Genomic DNA, 17,278 nt, shown 5'->3' with positions numbered 1-17,278 from the left:
CGCTGCCGGGCACTGCCTGATGAGGTCACCAGCAGGGGCCATGCAACCCCGATCCCGGCGAGGAGGGAATTCCGAAACCCCGATCCCGGCGAGGAGGGAATTCCGAAACCCCGATCCCGGCGAGGAGGGAATTCCGAAACCCCGATCCCGGCGAGGAGGGAATTCCGAAACCCCGATCCCTGCGAGGAGGGATTTGTCAGAAGCCATCCCCCTCATTACCATTTCCCATCCCCCTCTGCTGACGCCCACGGTGCCCCCTGTGGTGACATTACCCAGCGCATCCTGCAGATACTTCTGTCCCACCAGCTTCAGGTATTCCTCAATCGCCTTGGTGGCCAAAGTGTTCTCCCGAAATATCAGATGTTCATTGTCTCCACAGCGATCCACCTCTGACATCATCAGATCCGTGAGGAAATCCTGGGGAGAAGAGACTGGTGAGGAGACATCATCCTGACCTTTATCCTCACTGAGATCAGCGGCGCCATCACAGAATGCAGCCTATCCTTCACTAGAGATCAGCGGTGCCATCACTGAGAATGCCACCTATCCATCACTAGAGATCAGCGGTGCCATCACTGTGAATGACCCCTATCCATACACTAGAGATCAGCGGTGCTATCACTGTGAATGCCGCCTATCCATCGCTATAGATCAGCGGTGACACATGGGTGTTAGTTGGCTCCTGTGGCTGGTGATCAGCGGTGCTATCACTGTGAATGCCGCCTATCCATCGCTATAGATCAGCGGTGACACATGGGTGTTAGTCGGCTCCTGTGGCTGGTGATAAGCGGTGCCGTGCGTTGGGTAGTTTTTCCAAGTGGATTCAGATCCGAGATAAGTGGCACCGAGCTCTGACGAATGACTCCCAGGCATGTAATCTGGTAAATATCTTGTAGATCTGGGCGCTGCTCGTCCTCAAACATTGTGTAATCTCGCGCCGTTGCACCGTCCTGTCACATTCTGAGGTCGGATCATGACTGACCCCATGATGCAGGACCATCTCTAGAACCAGTCCAGAACCTCATGGATCCAGTGTCCCCCCTTCATTGTTCTGCTAAATCTTCTTTAGGCTGGTAGCTCAGGGGTGTGTCCATTCTTCTGCAGCACTACCATCACTGCTCCGGGGGTGTGTCCATTCTTCTGCAGCACTACCATCACTCCTCCGGGGGTGTGTCCATTCTTCTGCAGCACTACCATCACTGCTCCGGGGGTGTGTCCATTCTTCTGCAGCGCTACCACCACTGCTCCGGGGGGGTGTCCATTCTTCTGCAGCGCTACCACCACTGCTCCGGGGGGGTGTCCATTCTTCTGCAGCACTACCATCACTGCTCCGGGGGTGTGTCCATTCTTCTGCAGCACTACCATCACTGCTCCGGGGGTGTGTCCATTCTTCTGCAGCACTACCATCACTGCTCCGGGGGTGTGTCCATTCTACTGCAGCACTACCATCACTGCTCCGGGGGTGTGTCCATTCTTCTGCAGCACTACCATCACTGCTCCGGGGGGGGGGTGTCCATTCTTCTGCAGCACTACCATCACTGCTCCGGGGGTGTGTCCATTCTTCTGCAGCACTACCATCACTGCTCCGGGGGTGTGTCCATTCTTCTGCAGCACTACCATCACTGCTCCGGGGGTGTGACCTGTCTACTGCAGCACTACCATCACTGCTCCGGGGGTGTGTCCATTCTTCTGCAGCATTACCATCACTGCTCCGGGGGTGTGACCGCTGTCTACTGCAGCACTACCATCACTGCTCCGGGGGTGTGACCGCTGTCTACTGCAGCACTACCATCACTGCTCCGGGGGTGTGACCTTTCTACCACAGCACTACCATCACTGCTCCGGGGGTGTGACCCGTCTACTGCAGCACTACCATCACTGCTCCGGGGGTGTGACCCGTCTACTGCAGCACTACCATCACTGCTATGGGGGTGTGTCCATTCTTCTGCAGCACTACCATCACTGCTCCGGGGGTGTGACCTGTCTACTGCAGCACTACAATCACTGCTCCGGGGGTGTGACCCGTCTACTGCAGCACTACCATCACTGCTCCGGGGGTGTGACCCGTCTACTGCAGCACTACCATCACTGCTCCGGGGGTGTGACCTGTCTACTGCAGCACTACCATCACTGTGTCACGGAAGGTGTGCAGAAAACTAGAAAACACAAAATGAAGATCCGACTGACTGGATCCAAAACTAAGGAACAAAAAGGGAGAGCCCTGCATCAGACCTGGCTCTCTCCCTAACTGCTCAGCCTATGTGAAAATCCCAATGGTAGATGATCGCATATCCTCGTACCTCGACTGTATAAACACCTGAACACCCTATAATAGTGAGGGGACACGACCACCGGCTCCCTACACTAGATACAGAGGGAGTCAGGGTCACCTGGGATCCAGCAAACAGAAAAACACAAATGAATGAACAAAACTTATCTTGTTGAAGACTCAGAAGTAGGATCAGCATGCACACACACTCCAGGAAGTAATATAAACCACAAACTGATGCACTATGGGGAGGGATTTAAAGGGATGCAATCAGTGCAACTACATGACAGCTGAGAGAGGCTAACGAGATGAGAAAATGAAAGCAAAACAAAGGAACCTCAAGGAGGAGGTTCTGAAAGGCATCTGTCAGAGCTTCTCAGATGTCTGGTGGTGACAGTACCCCTCCTTCTACGAGTGGACTCCGGACACTCAGAGCCCACCTTCTCAGGATGGGACCTATGGAAAGCCCTGATGAGACGAGTGGCCTTAATGTCCGTCACTGGGACCCACATCCTCTCCTCAGGCCCATAACCCTCCCAATGAACGAGGTACTGAAGAGAACTGCGGACAACACGAGAATCCACAATCCTAGACACCTGAAATTCAAGATTACCATCAACCACAATCGGAGGAGGAGGCAAAGACGAGGGTACAATGGGTTGGACATAAGGTTTTAATAAGGACTTATGAAAAACATTATGGATCTTCCAAGTCTGAGGAAGATCAAGACGGTAGGCAACAGGATTGATGACGGACAAGATTTTGTAAGGCCCAATAAACTTAGGACCCGACTTCCAGGAGGGAACCTTCAATTTGATATTCTTAGTAGACAATCACACCAGATCACCAACATTCAGGTCCGGACCAGGCACACGTCTCTTATCCGCCACACGCTTATATCTCTCACTCATGCTCTTAAGATTATCCTGAATCTTTTGCCAAATAGATGACAAAGACGAGGAGAATCTGTCCTCATCAGGTAAACCAGAAGACCCCTCTCCAGAGAATGTCCCAAACTGCAGATGAAACCCATATGCACCAAAAAATGGTGACTTATCAGAGGACTCCTGACGACGGTTATTTAAAGCAAACTCAGCAAGGGACAAAAAAGAACACCAATCCTCCTGATTCTCCGCCACAAAACAGCGCAGATATGTCTCCAGATTCTGATTGACGCGCTCTGTCTGGCCATTCGACTGCGGGTGGAAAGCAGAAGAGAATGACAACCGAACCCCCAAGCGAGAACAGAAAGCCTTCCAGAATCTGGAAACAAACTGCGTGCCCCTATCAGAGACTATGTCTGAAGGAATACCGTGCAATTTGACAATGTGATCAATAAATGCCTGCGCCAGCGTTTTAGCATTGGGCAAGCCAGGAAAAGGGATGAAAAGCACCATTTTGCTAAAACGGTCCACCACCACCAGAATCACAGTCTTCCCCGAGGAACGAGGCAGGTCTGTAATGAAGTCCATGGACAGATGTGTCCAAGGACGGGAAGGAAAGGGTAAGGGAAGGAGAGGACCTGATGGCCGTGAATGAGGGACTTTGGCACGAGCGCCGGTCTCGCAGGGTGCCACAAAACCCTCAACCGACTTACGAAGCGCCGGCCACCAGAATCTCCGAGCGATGAGATCCACTGTGGCTCTTGCCCCCGGGTGCCCAGCAAGGACAGTATCGTGGTGTTCCTTAAAAATCTTGTGTCTTAAAGCGAGAGGCACAAACAACCTCCCAGGAGGACAAAGATCAGGAGCCTCTGACTGGGCTACCTGCACCTCTGCCTCTAATTCAGGATAAAGAGCCGAGACCACCACACCTTCAACCAAAATGGGACCCGGGTCTTCAAAATTCCCACCTCCCGGAAAACAACGTGACAGGGCATCCGCCTTCACATTCTTAACCACAGGGCGGAACGTGACAACAAAATTAAACCTGGAAAAGAACAAAGACCAACTGGCCTGTCTCGGGTTCAGACACTTGGCTGACTCCAAGTAGGCCAGATTCTTATAGTCAGTAAACACGGTAATAGGGTGTCTGGCTCCCTCTAGCCAATGACGCCATTCCTCAAAAGCCAATTTGATGGCCAACAACTCCCTATCTCCCACATCGTAATTTCTCTCCGCGGAGGAGAGTTTCTTCGAGAAAAAGGGCACACGGTCGCCATTTGGCAGGAGAGGAACCCTGAGACAATACCGCACCCACACCCACCTCAGAAGCATCAACCATGAAGGGTAGAGAAATATCAGGTTGCACCGATGGGAGCGGAAGCAAAACTCTCCTTGATATTAGAAAAGGCCTTACGCGCCTCTACCAACCAGGAGGAAAAATCTACCCCCTTTCTGGTCATATCAGTGAGTGGTTTAACAACAGAGGAATAATTCAAAATAAACTTCCTGTAATAATTGGCAAAGCCCAAAAACCGCATCAGAGCCTTCTGATTCTCAGGAAGCTCCCACTCAAGCACAGCGCGGACCTTCTCGGGGTCCATGTGAAAACCAGAAGCGGAGAGGAGAAAGAAACCCCAGAAATTTAATTTCTGGAACCGCAAACACACATTTCTCCAGTTTCGCGTACAATTTATTCTCCCGCAGGATGAGCAAGACCTGACGTAAGTGTTCCTTATGAGTTTTGAAATCAGGAGAAAAAAATCTAAATGTCATCTAGATACACTAATACAAATTTCCCCATTAAATGATAAAAAATGCTGTTCACAAAATGCTGAAAGACGGCTGGAGCATTCATCAGACCAAAAGGCATGACCAAATTCTCAAAATGGCCCTCAGGGGTATTGAAGGCCGTCTTCCATCTCTGACCCTGACCAGGTTGTATGCCCCTCTTAGATCTAACTTGGAAAAAACTTTAGCCCCAACAACCTGGTTAAACAGGTCCGGGATCAGAGGAAGCGGATAAGGGTCACGAATTGTGATACTGTTCAGCTCTCTGAAATCCAGACATGGTCTCAAAGAACCATATTTTTTCTTAACAAAGAAAAAAACAGCGGCAACAGTGACTTCGAGGGTCGAATGTGTCCTTTTCTCAGACTCTCAGAGATATATAAACGATTGTATAAACGAGATTTAGGCAGCTTGGCGCCTGGGATGAGATTAATAGGGCAATCGTACTCCCTGTGCGGGGGCAAATCCTGAACTCCACTCTCAGAAAAGACATCCGAAAATTCAGAGAGAAAAGGTGGTACAGTCTTAGTAGAAACCTCAGAAACAGATGTCGTGAGGCAATTCTCTCTGCAAAAGTCACTCCAACCATTTATTTGCCTCGCTTGCCAATCAATGGTGGGGTTATGTTTAGTGAGCCAGGGTAGCCCCAACACTAGAGGAGTAGGCAAACCGCTAAGGACGAAACATGACACATCCTCAACATGAGCATCACTCACAATTAAACGGATATTGTGAACTATGCCCTTTAATGATTTCTGAGAAAGTGGAATGGAATCAATAGCGAAAACAGGAATATCCTTTCCCAAAGTGCACACCTGGAAACCATGAGTTATAGCAAATTGATTATCAATGAGATTGACAGCTGCTCCACTATCTACAAAAATCTCACAAAAAATGCTCTTGCTCTCTAGCGCCACCCTAGCAGGCAGGACAAAACGGGAACTACAAGCCAACGGAAAACCTTCAATTTCCGCCTCAACCCTGCCAATAGTAACAGATGGAACATTTTTTTCTTTTTGTTTCTTTATTACTTCCAAAAAACTGCCTGAATCTCCTAGAGGGACAAACATTTGCCAAATGATTTATACCTCCACAACAGAAACAAACCTTCCCATGCGGGCTGAATCTTTTATTGTCAGAGGCAATCAACCCCAGCTGCATGGGCTCCTGCTCAGAAGGGGCTGACAGCGACTGAGACCCCTGTGCACAGAATGAGACCGCTGCACTGTCCTGGGACTGAGTATGACAGGAAAGAGTGATCTCTCCTCTCTCTCTAAGACGCCTGTCAATACGAACGGCCTGAGACATAGCAGAGTCCAAGGAGGTAGGTCTCTCATGAAAGGCAAATGCATCTTTCAATCCCTCTGAAAGACCATGGCAAAATTGACTTCGGAGCGCAGCATCATTCCAACCAGTATCAACTGCCCATCTCCGAAATTCTGAACAGTATATCTCTGCGGACTGTTTACCCTGGCATAATAGACGTAGTCTAGACTCAGCCAGAGCAATACGATCCGGATCATCATATATCTGACCCAGGGCTAAAAAGAATTCATCCACTGAACGGAGGGGCCGAGCCCCGACCGGCAGCGAAAAGGCCCAGGACTGAGCGTTACCTCTGAGCAGCGATATAATGATCCCCACCCTCCGTTCCTCATCACCAAAGGAATGGGGAAGAAGGCGAAAATGGAGTTTGCAAGCCTCTCTAAAACGCACAAAATTCTCACTACCCCCGGAGAACGTATCCGGGAGCGAGATCTTAGGCTCAGAACAAACTCCATGAACGCAAGCTGAACCGGTCACAAGAAACTGAGAAAGAGTCTTACGGAGGTCAGCTACCTCCAATGAAAGACCCTGGAAGCGTTCAGCCAAAAGTGAAACCGGATCCATGCTTGAGACGGTTTTGGCGGTTTATAATGTCACGGAAGGTGTACAGGAAACTAGAAGACACAAAATGAAGATCCGACTCACTGGATCCAAAACTAAGGAACAAAAGGGAGAGCCCTGCATCAGACCTGGCTCTCTCCCTGACTGCTCAGCCTATGCGAAAATCCCAATGGTAGATGATCGCATATCTTCGTACCTCGACTGTACAACACCTGAACACCCTATAATAGTGAGTGGACACGGCCACCGGAGGGAGTCAGGGTCACCTGGGATCCAGCAAACAGAAAAACACAAATGAATGAAAAAAGAGACTCAGAAGTAGGATCAGCATGCACACACTCCAGGAAGGAATATAAACCGCAAAGTGAAGCAGTCTGGGAAGGGATTTAAAGGGATGCAATCAGTGCAACTACATGACAGCTGAGAGAGGCTAACGAGATGAGAAAATGAAAGCAAAACAAGCTTCTCAGATATCTGGTGGTGACACACTGCTCCGGGAGTGTGACCTGTCTACTGCAGCACTACCATCACTGCTCCGGGGGTGTGACCTGTCTACTGCAGCACTACCATCACTGCTCCGGGGGTGTGACCTGTCTACTGCAGCACTACCATCACTGCTCCGGGGGTGTGACCTGTCTACTGCAGCACTACCATCACTGCTCCGGGGATGTGACCCGTCTACTGCAGCACTACCATCACTGCTTCGGGGATGTGACCTGTCTACTGCAGCACTACCATCACTGCTCCGGGGATGTGACCCGTCTACTGCAGCACTACCATCACTGCTCCGGGGGTGTGACCTGTCTACTGCAGCACTACCATCACTGCTCCGGGGATGTGACCTGTCTACTGCAGCACTACCATCACTGCTCCGGGGATGTGACCCATCTACTGTAGCACTACCATCACTGCTCCGGGGGTGTGACCTGTCTACTGCAGCACTACCATCACTGCTCCGGGGATGTGACCCGTCTACTGCAGTACTACCATCACTGCTCCGGGGATGTGACCTGTCTACTGCAGCACTACCATCACTGCTCCGGGGATGTGACCTGGAACCCTCTCCTAGTAACGGTCACAGTTTCTAACAGTAGATATGGCTGTGGCAGTGCTCAGCAGCTGGACGTGCACATTACAGAGGATACACTAGGGGGCGTCATTATAATGAAGACAACCCCTCAAAGCTGCAGCTTTATTGTAGCAGGAAGTAACGGTCGCCAGATGACACCAAATTATAATAAAATAACATTTAAAGGCCGGATGATGGCGACAACGCAAAGTTACATCTGTAGCGGGACAACACATAGTCCGATGATCAGCGCCAGGATGGAGGATATCACACGTGTACAACATGGGGGCTCTAGATTCTCGGGTCTATTACATCAGAGTGAGATCACAGATCATCGTGCACCACGGAGGAGATTCCCAGGTCTATTACATCAGAGTGAGATCACAGATCATCCTGCACCACGGAGGAGATTCCCAGGTCTATTACATCAGAGTGAGATCACAGATCATCCTGCACCACGGAGGAGATTCCCAGGTCTATTACATCAGAGTGAGATCACAGATCATCCTGCACCGCGGAGGAGATTCCCAGGTCTATTACATCAGAGTGAGATCACAGATCATCCTGCACCGCGGAGGAGATTACCGGGTCTATTACATCAGAGTGAGATCACAGATCATCATGCACCACGGAGGAGATTCCCAGGTCTATTACATCAGAGTGAGATCACAGATCATCCTGCACCACGGAGGAGATTACCGGGTCTATTACATCAGAGTGAGATCACAGATCATCCTGCACCACAGAGGAGATTCCCAGGTCTATTACATCAGAGTGAGATCACAGATCATCCTGCACCACGGAGGAGATTCCCAGGTCTATTACATCAGAGTGAGATCACAGATCATCCTGCACCGCAGAGGAGATTCCCAGGTCTATTACATCAGAGTGAGATCACAGATCATCCTGCACCACGGAGGAGATTCCCAGGTCTATTACATCAGAGTGAGATCACAGATCATCCTGCACCACGGAGGAGATTCCCAGGCCTATTACATCAGAGTGAGATCACAGATCATCCTGCACCACGCAGGAGATTCCCAGGTCTATTACATCAGAGTGAGATCACAGATCATCCTGCACCACGGAGGAGATTCCCGGGTCTATTACATCAGAGTGAGATCACAGATCATCCTGCACCACGGAGGAGATTACCGGGTCTATTACATCAGAGTGAGATCACAGATCATCCTGCACCACGGAGGAGATTACCGGGTCTATTACATCAGAGTGAGATCACAGATCATCCTGCACCACGGAGGAGATTCCCAGGTCTATTACATCAGAGTGAGATCACAGATCATCCTGCACCGCGGAGGAGATTCCCAGGTCTATTGCATCAGAGTGAGATCACAGATCATCCTGCACCGCGGAGGAGATTACCGGGTCTATTACATCAGAGTGAGATCACAGATCATCCTGCACCACAGAGGAGATTCCCAGGTCTATTACATCAGAGTGAGATCACAGATCATCCTGCACCACAGAGGAGATTCCCAGGTCTATTGCATCAGAGTGAGATCACAGATCATCCTGCACCACGGAGGAGATTCCCAGGTCTATTACATCAGAGAGATCACAGATCATCCTGCACCACGGAGGAGATTACCGGGTCTATTACATCAGAGTGAGATCACAGATCATCCTGCACCACAGAGGAGATTCCCAGGTCTATTACATCAGAGTGAGATCACAGATCATCCTGCACCGCGGAGGAGATTCCCAGGTCTATTACATCAGAGTGAGATCACAGATCATCCTGCACCACAGAGGAGATTCCCAGGCCTATTACATCAGAGTGAGATCACAGATCATCCTGCACCACAGAGGAGATTCCCAGGTCTATTGCATCAGAGTGAGATCACAGATCATCCTGCACCACGGAGGAGATTCCCAGGTCTATTACATCAGAGAGATCACAGATCATCCTGCACCACGGAGGAGATTCCCAGGTCTATTACATCAGAGTGAGATCACAGATCATCCTGCACCACGGAGGAGATTCCCAGGTCTATTGCATCAGAGTGAGATCACAGATCATCCTGCACCACAGAGGAGATTCCCAGGTCTATTACATCAAAGTGAGATCACAGATCATCCTGCACCACAGAGGAGATTCCCAGGCCTATTACATCAGAGTGAGATCACAGATCATCCTGCACCACAGAGGAGATTCCCAGGTCTATTGCATCAGAGTGAGATCACAGATCATCCTGCACCACGGAGGAGATTCCCAGGCCTATTACATCAGAGTGAGATCACAGATCATCCTGCACCACGGAGGAGATTCCCAGGCCTATTACATCAGAGTGAGATCACATATCATCCTGCACCACGGAGGAGATTACCGGGTCTATTACATCAGAGTGAGATCACAGATCATCCTGCACCGCGGAGGAGATTCCCAGGACTATTACATCAGAGTGAGATCACAGATCATCCTGCACCACGGAGGAGATTCCAAGGTCTATAACATCAGAGTGAGATCACAGATCATCCTGCACCGCGGAGGAGATTCCCAGGCCTATTACATCAGAGTGAGATCACAGATCATCCTGCACCCCGGAGGAGATTCCCAGGTCTATTACATCAGAGTGAGATCACAGATCATCCTGCACCACGGAGGAGATTCCCAGGTCTATTACATCAGAGTGAGATCACAGATCATCCTGCACCACGGAGGAGATTACCGGGTCTATTACATCAGAGTGAGATCACAGATCATCCTGCACCACGGAGGAGATTACCGGGTCTATTACATCAGAGTGAGATCACAGATCATCCTGCACCACGGAGGAGATTCCCAGATCTATTACATCAGAGTGAGATCACAGATCATCCTGCACCACGGAGATTACCGGGTCTATTACATCAGAGTGAGATCACAGATCATCCTGCACCACGGAGGAGATTACCGGGTCTATTACATCAGAGTGAGATCACAGATCATCCTGCACCGCGGAGGAGATTCCCAGGTCTATTGCATCAGAGTGAGATCACAGATCATCCTGCACCACGGAGGAGATTCCCAGGCCTATTACATCAGAGTGAGATCACAGATCATCCTGCACCACGGAGGAGATTCCCAGGTCTATTACATCAGAGTGAGATCACAGATCATCCTGCACCACGGAGGAGATTCCCAGGCCTATTACATCAGAGTGAGATCACAGATCATCCTGCACCACGGAGGAGATTCCCAGGCCTATTACATCAGAGTGAGATCACAGATCATCCTGCACCGCAGAGGAGATTCCCAGGTCTATTACATCAGAGTGAGATCACAGATCATCCTGCACCGCGGAGGAGATTCCCAGGTCTATTACATCAGAATGAGATCACAGATCATCCTGCACCACAGAGGAGATTCCCAGGCCTATTACATCAGAGTGAGATCACAGATCATCCTGCACCGCGGAGGAGATTCCCAGGTCTATTACATCAGAGTGAGATCACAGATCATCCTGCACCACGGAGGAGATTCCCAGGCCTAATACATCAGAGTGAGATCACAGATCATCCTGCACCACGGAGGAGATTCCCAGGTCTATTACATCAGAGTGAGATCACAGATCATCCTGCACCACGGAGGAGATTCCCAGGTCTATTACATCAGAGTGAGATCACAGATCATCCTGCACCACGCAGGAGATTCCCAGGTCTATTACATCAGAGTGAGATCACAGATCATCCTGAACCACAGAGGAGATTCCCAGGCCTACTACATCAGAGTGAGATCACAGATCATCCTGCACCACGGAGGAGATTCCCAGGGCTATTACATCAGAGTGAGATCACAGATCATCCTGCACCACGGAGGAGATTCCCAGGCCTATTACATCAGAGTGAGATCACAGATCATCCTGCACCACGGAGGAGATTCCCAGGTCTATTACATCAGAGTGAGATCACAGATCATCCTGCACCACAGAGGAGATTACCGGGTCTATTACATCAGAGTGAGATCACAGATCATCCTGCACCACGGAGGAGATTCCCGGGTCTATTACATCAGAGTGAGATCACAGATCATCCTGCACCACGGAGGAGATTCCCAGGTCTATTACATCAGAGTGAGATCACAGATCATCCTGCACCACAGAGGAGATTCCCAGGTCTATTACATCAGAGTGAGATCACAGATCATCCTGCACCACAGAGGAGATTCCCAGGCCTATTACATCAGAGTGAGATCACAGATCATCCTGCACCACGGAGGAGATTCTCGGGTCTATTACATCAGAGTGAGATCACAGATCATCCTGAACCACAGAGGAGATTCCCAGGTCTATTACATCAGAGTGAGATCACAGATCATCCTGCACCGCGGAGGAGATTCCCAGGTCTATTGCATCAGAGTGAGATCACAGATCATCCTGCACCACGGAGGAGATTCCCAGGCCTATTACATCAGAGTGAGATCACAGATCATCCTGCACCACGGAGGAGATTCCCAGGTCTATTACATCAGAGTGAGATCACAGATCATCCTGCACCACGGAGGAGATTCCCAGGTCTATTACATCAGAGTGAGATCACAGATCATCCTGCACCGCAGAGGAGATTCCCAGGTCTATTACATCAGAGTGAGATCACAGATCATCCTGCACCACGGAGGAGATTCCCAGGTCTATTACATCAGAGTGAGATCACAGATCATCCTGCACCACGGAGGAGATTCCCAGGTCTATTACATCAGAGTGAGATCACAGATCATCCTGCACCACGGAGGAGATTCCCAGGTCTATTACATCAGAGTGAGATCACAGATCATCCTGCACCACAGAGGAGATTCCCAGGTCTATTACATCAGAGTGAGATCACAGATCATCCTGCACCACGGAGGAGATTCCCAGGTCTATTACATCAGAGTGAGATCACAGATCATCCTGCACCACGGAGGAGATTACCGGGTCTATTACATCAGAGTGAGATCACAGATCATCCTGCACCACGGAGGAGATTACCGGGTCTATTACATCAGAGTGAGATCACAGATCATCCTGCACCACAGAGGAGATTCCCAGGTCTATTACATCAGAGTGAGATCACAGATCATCCTGCACCACGGAGGAGATTCCCAGGCCTATTACATCAGAGTGAGATCACAGATCATCCTGCACCGCAGAGGAGATTCCCAGGTCTATTACATCAGAGTGAGATCACAGATCATCCTGCACCGCGGAGGAGATTCCCAGGTCTATTGCATCAGAGTGAGATCACAGATCATCCTGCACCACGGAGGAGATTCCCAGGTCTATTACATCAGAGAGATCACAGATCATCCTGCACCACGGAGGAGATTCCCAGGTCTATTACATCAGAGTGAGATCACAGATCATCCTGCACCACGGAGGAGATTCCCAGGTCTATTACATCAGAGTGAGATCACAGATCATCCTGCACCACAGAGGAGATTCCCAGGTCTATTACATCAAAGTGAGATCACAGATCATCCTGCACCACAGAGGAGATTCCCAGGCCTATTACATCAGAGTGAGATCACAGATCATCCTGCACCACAGAGGAGATTCCCAGGTCTATTGCATCAGAGTGAGATCACAGATCATCCTGCACCACGGAGGAGATTCCCAGGCCTATTACATCAGAGTGAGATCACAGATCATCCTGCACCACGGAGGAGATTACCGGGTCTATTACATCAGAGTGAGATCACAGATCATCCTGCACCACGGAGGAGATTACCGGGTCTATTACATCAGAGTGAGATCACAGATCATCCTGCACCACGGAGGAGATTCCCAGATCTATTACATCAGAGTGAGATCACAGATCATCCTGCACCACGGAGATTACCGGGTCTATTACATCAGAGTGAGATCACAGATCATCCTGCACCACGGAGATTACCGGGTCTATTACATCAGAGTGAGATCACAGATCATCCTGCACCGCGGAGGAGATTCCCAGGTCTATTGCATCAGAGTGAGATCACAGATCATCCTGCACCACGGAGGAGATTCCCAGGCCTATTACATCAGAGTGAGATCACAGATCATCCTGCACCACGGAGGAGATTCCCTGGTCTATTACATCAGAGTGAGATCACAGATCATCCTGCACCACGGAGGAGATTCCCAGGCCTATTACATCAGAGTGAGATCACAGATCATCCTGCACCACGGAGGAGATTCCCAGGCCTATTACATCAGAGTGAGATCACAGATCATCCTGCACCGCAGAGGAGATTCCCAGGTCTATTACATCAGAGTGAGATCACAGATCATCCTGCACCGCGGAGGAGATTCCCAGGTCTATTACATCAGAATGAGATCACAGATCATCCTGCACCACAGAGGAGATTCCCAGGCCTATTACATCAGAGTGAGATCACAGATCATCCTGCACCGCGGAGGAGATTCCCAGGTCTATTACATCAGAGTGAGATCACAGATCATCCTGCACCACGGAGGAGATTCCCAGGCCTATTACATCAGAGTGAGATCACAGATCATCCTGCACCACGGAGGAGATTCCCAGGTCTATTACATCAGAGTGAGATCACAGATCATCCTGCACCACGGAGGAGATTCCCAGGTCTATTACATCAGAGTGAGATCACAGATCATCCTGAACCACAGAGGAGATTCCCAGGCCTACTACATCAGAGTGAGATCACAGATCATCCTGCACCACGGAGGAGATTCCCAGGCCTATTACATCAGAGTGAGATCACAGATCATCCTGCACCACGGAGGAGATTCCCAGGCCTATTACATCAGAGTGAGATCACAGATCATCCTGCACCACAGAGGAGATTCCCAGGCCTATTACATCAGAGTGAGATCACAGATCATCCTGCACCACGGAGGAGATTCCCAGGTCTATTACATCAGAGTGAGATCACAGATCATCCTGCACCACGGAGGAGATTCCCAGGTCTATTACATCAGAGTGAGATCACAGATCATCCTGCACCACGGAGGAGATTACCGGGTCTATTACATCAGAGTGAGATCACAGATCATCCTGCACCACGGAGGAGATTACCGGGTCTATTACATCAGAGTGAGATCACAGATCATCCTGCACCACGGAGGAGATTCCCAGATCTATTACATCAGAGTGAGATCACAGATCATCCTGCACCACGGAGATTACCGGGTCTATTACATCAGAGTGAGATCACAGATCATCCTGCACCACGGAGGAGATTACCGGGTCTATTACATCAGAGTGAGATCACAGATCATCCTGCACCGCGGAGGAGATTCCCAGGTCTATTGCATCAGAGTGAGATCACAGATCATCCTGCACCACGGAGGAGATTCCCAGGCCTATTACATCAGAGTGAGATCACAGATCATCCTGCACCACGGAGGAGATTCCCAGGTCTATTACATCAGAGTGAGATCACAGATCATCCTGCACCACGGAGGAGATTCCCAGGCCTATTACATCAGAGTGAGATCACAGATCATCCTGCACCACGGAGGAGATTCCCAGGCCTATTACATCAGAGTGAGATCACAGATCATCCTGCACCGCAGAGGAGATTCCCAGGTCTATTACATCAGAGTGAGATCACAGATCATCCTGCACCGCGGAGGAGATTCCCAGGTCTATTACATCAGAATGAGATCACAGATCATCCTGCACCACAGAGGAGATTCCCAGGCCTATTACATCAGAGTGAGATCACAGATCATCCTGCACCGCGGAGGAGATTCCCAGGTCTATTACATCAGAGTGAGATCACAGATCATCCTGCACCACGGAGGAGATTCCCAGGCCTATTACATCAGAGTGAGATCACAGATCATCCTGCACCACGGAGGAGATTCCCAGGTCTATTACATCAGAGTGAGATCACAGATCATCCTGCACCACGGAGGAGATTCCCAGGTCTATTACATCAGAGTGAGATCACAGATCATCCTGAACCACAGAGGAGATTCCCAGGCCTACTACATCAGAGTGAGATCACAGATCATCCTGCACCACGGAGGAGATTCCCAGGCCTATTACATCAGAGTGAGATCACAGATCATCCTGCACCACGGAGGAGATTCCCAGGCCTATTACATCAGAGTGAGATCACAGATCATCCTGCACCACGGAGGAGATTCCCAGGTCTATTACATCAGAGTGAGATCACAGATCATCCTGCACCACAGAGGAGATTACCGGGTCTATTACATCAGAGTGAGATCACAGATCATCCTGCACCACGGAGGAGATTCCCGGGTCTATTACATCAGAGTGAGATCACAGATCATCCTGCACCACGGAGGAGATTCCCAGGTCTATTACATCAGAGTGAGATCACAGATCATCCTGCACCGCAGAGGAGATTCCCAGGTCTATTACATCAGAGTGAGATCACAGATCATCCTGCACCACGGAGGAGATTCCCAGGTCTATTACATCAGAGTGAGATCACAGATCATCCTGCACCACGGAGGAGATTCCCAGGTCTATTACATCAGAGTGAGATCACAGATCATCCTGCACCACGGAGGAGATTCCCAGGTCTATTACATCAGAGTGAGATCACAGATCATCCTGCACCACAGAGGAGATTCCCAGGTCTATTACATCAGAGTGAGATCACAGATCATCCTGCACCACGGAGGAGATTCCCAGGTCTATTACATCAGAGTGAGATCACAGATCATCCTGCACCACGGAGGAGATTACCGGGTCTATTACATCAGAGTGAGATCACAGATCATCCTGCACCACGGAGGAGATTACCGGGTCTATTACATCAGAGTGAGATCACAGATCATCCTGCACCACAGAGGAGATTCCCAGGTCTATTACATCAGAGTGAGATCACAGATCATCCTGCACCACGGAGGAGATTCCCAGGCCTATTACATCAGAGTGAGATCACAGATCATCCTGCACCGCAGAGGAGATTCCCGGGTCTATTACATCAGAGTGAGATCACAGATCATCCTGCACCGCGGAGGAGATTCCCAGGTCTATTGCATCAGAGTGAGATCACAGATCATCCTGCACCACGGAGGAGATTCCCAGGTCTATTACATCAGAGAGATCACAGATCATCCTGCACCACGGAGGAGATTCCCAGGTCTATTACATCAGAGTGAGATCACAGATCATCCTGCACCACGGAGGAGATTCCCAGGTCTATTACATCAGAGTGAGATCACAGATCATCCTGCACCACAGAGGAGATTCCCAGGTCTATTACATCAAAGTGAGATCACAGATCATCCTGCACCACAGAGGAGATTCCCAGGCCTATTACATCAGAGTGAGATCACAGATCATCCTGCACCACAGAGGAGATTCCCAGGTCTATTGCATCAGAGTGAGATCACAGATCATCCTGCACCACGGAGGAGATTCCCAGGCCTATTACATCAGAGTGAGATCACAGATCATCCT

At 49.9% G+C, this 17,278-nt stretch overlaps 1 protein-coding gene across 3 annotated transcripts in view; it reads right to left on the bottom strand.

Moving 5' to 3' along the window:
* LOC122923900 (DAB2 interacting protein) overlaps window positions 1-17,278 on the bottom strand; it is a 55,838-nt gene that overhangs the window by 24,023 nt on the left and 14,537 nt on the right. For all 3 annotated transcript variants that reach the window (XM_044274759.1, XM_044274758.1, XM_044274757.1), the window contains exon 4: window positions 273-417. In XM_044274759.1, coding sequence (XP_044130694.1) covers window positions 273-417 — 145 coding nt within the window. The remainder of the gene's footprint in view (window positions 1-272; window positions 418-17,278) is intronic.

The sequence above is a fragment of the Bufo gargarizans genome, unplaced genomic scaffold, assembly GCF_014858855.1.
Source record: "Bufo gargarizans isolate SCDJY-AF-19 unplaced genomic scaffold, ASM1485885v1 original_scaffold_2044_pilon, whole genome shotgun sequence".
In the NCBI taxonomy this organism is placed as follows: domain Eukaryota; kingdom Metazoa; phylum Chordata; class Amphibia; order Anura; family Bufonidae; genus Bufo; species Bufo gargarizans.
Note: the sequence above shows the minus strand (reverse complement) of the source record. Positions and strands in the feature narration are given on the sequence as shown.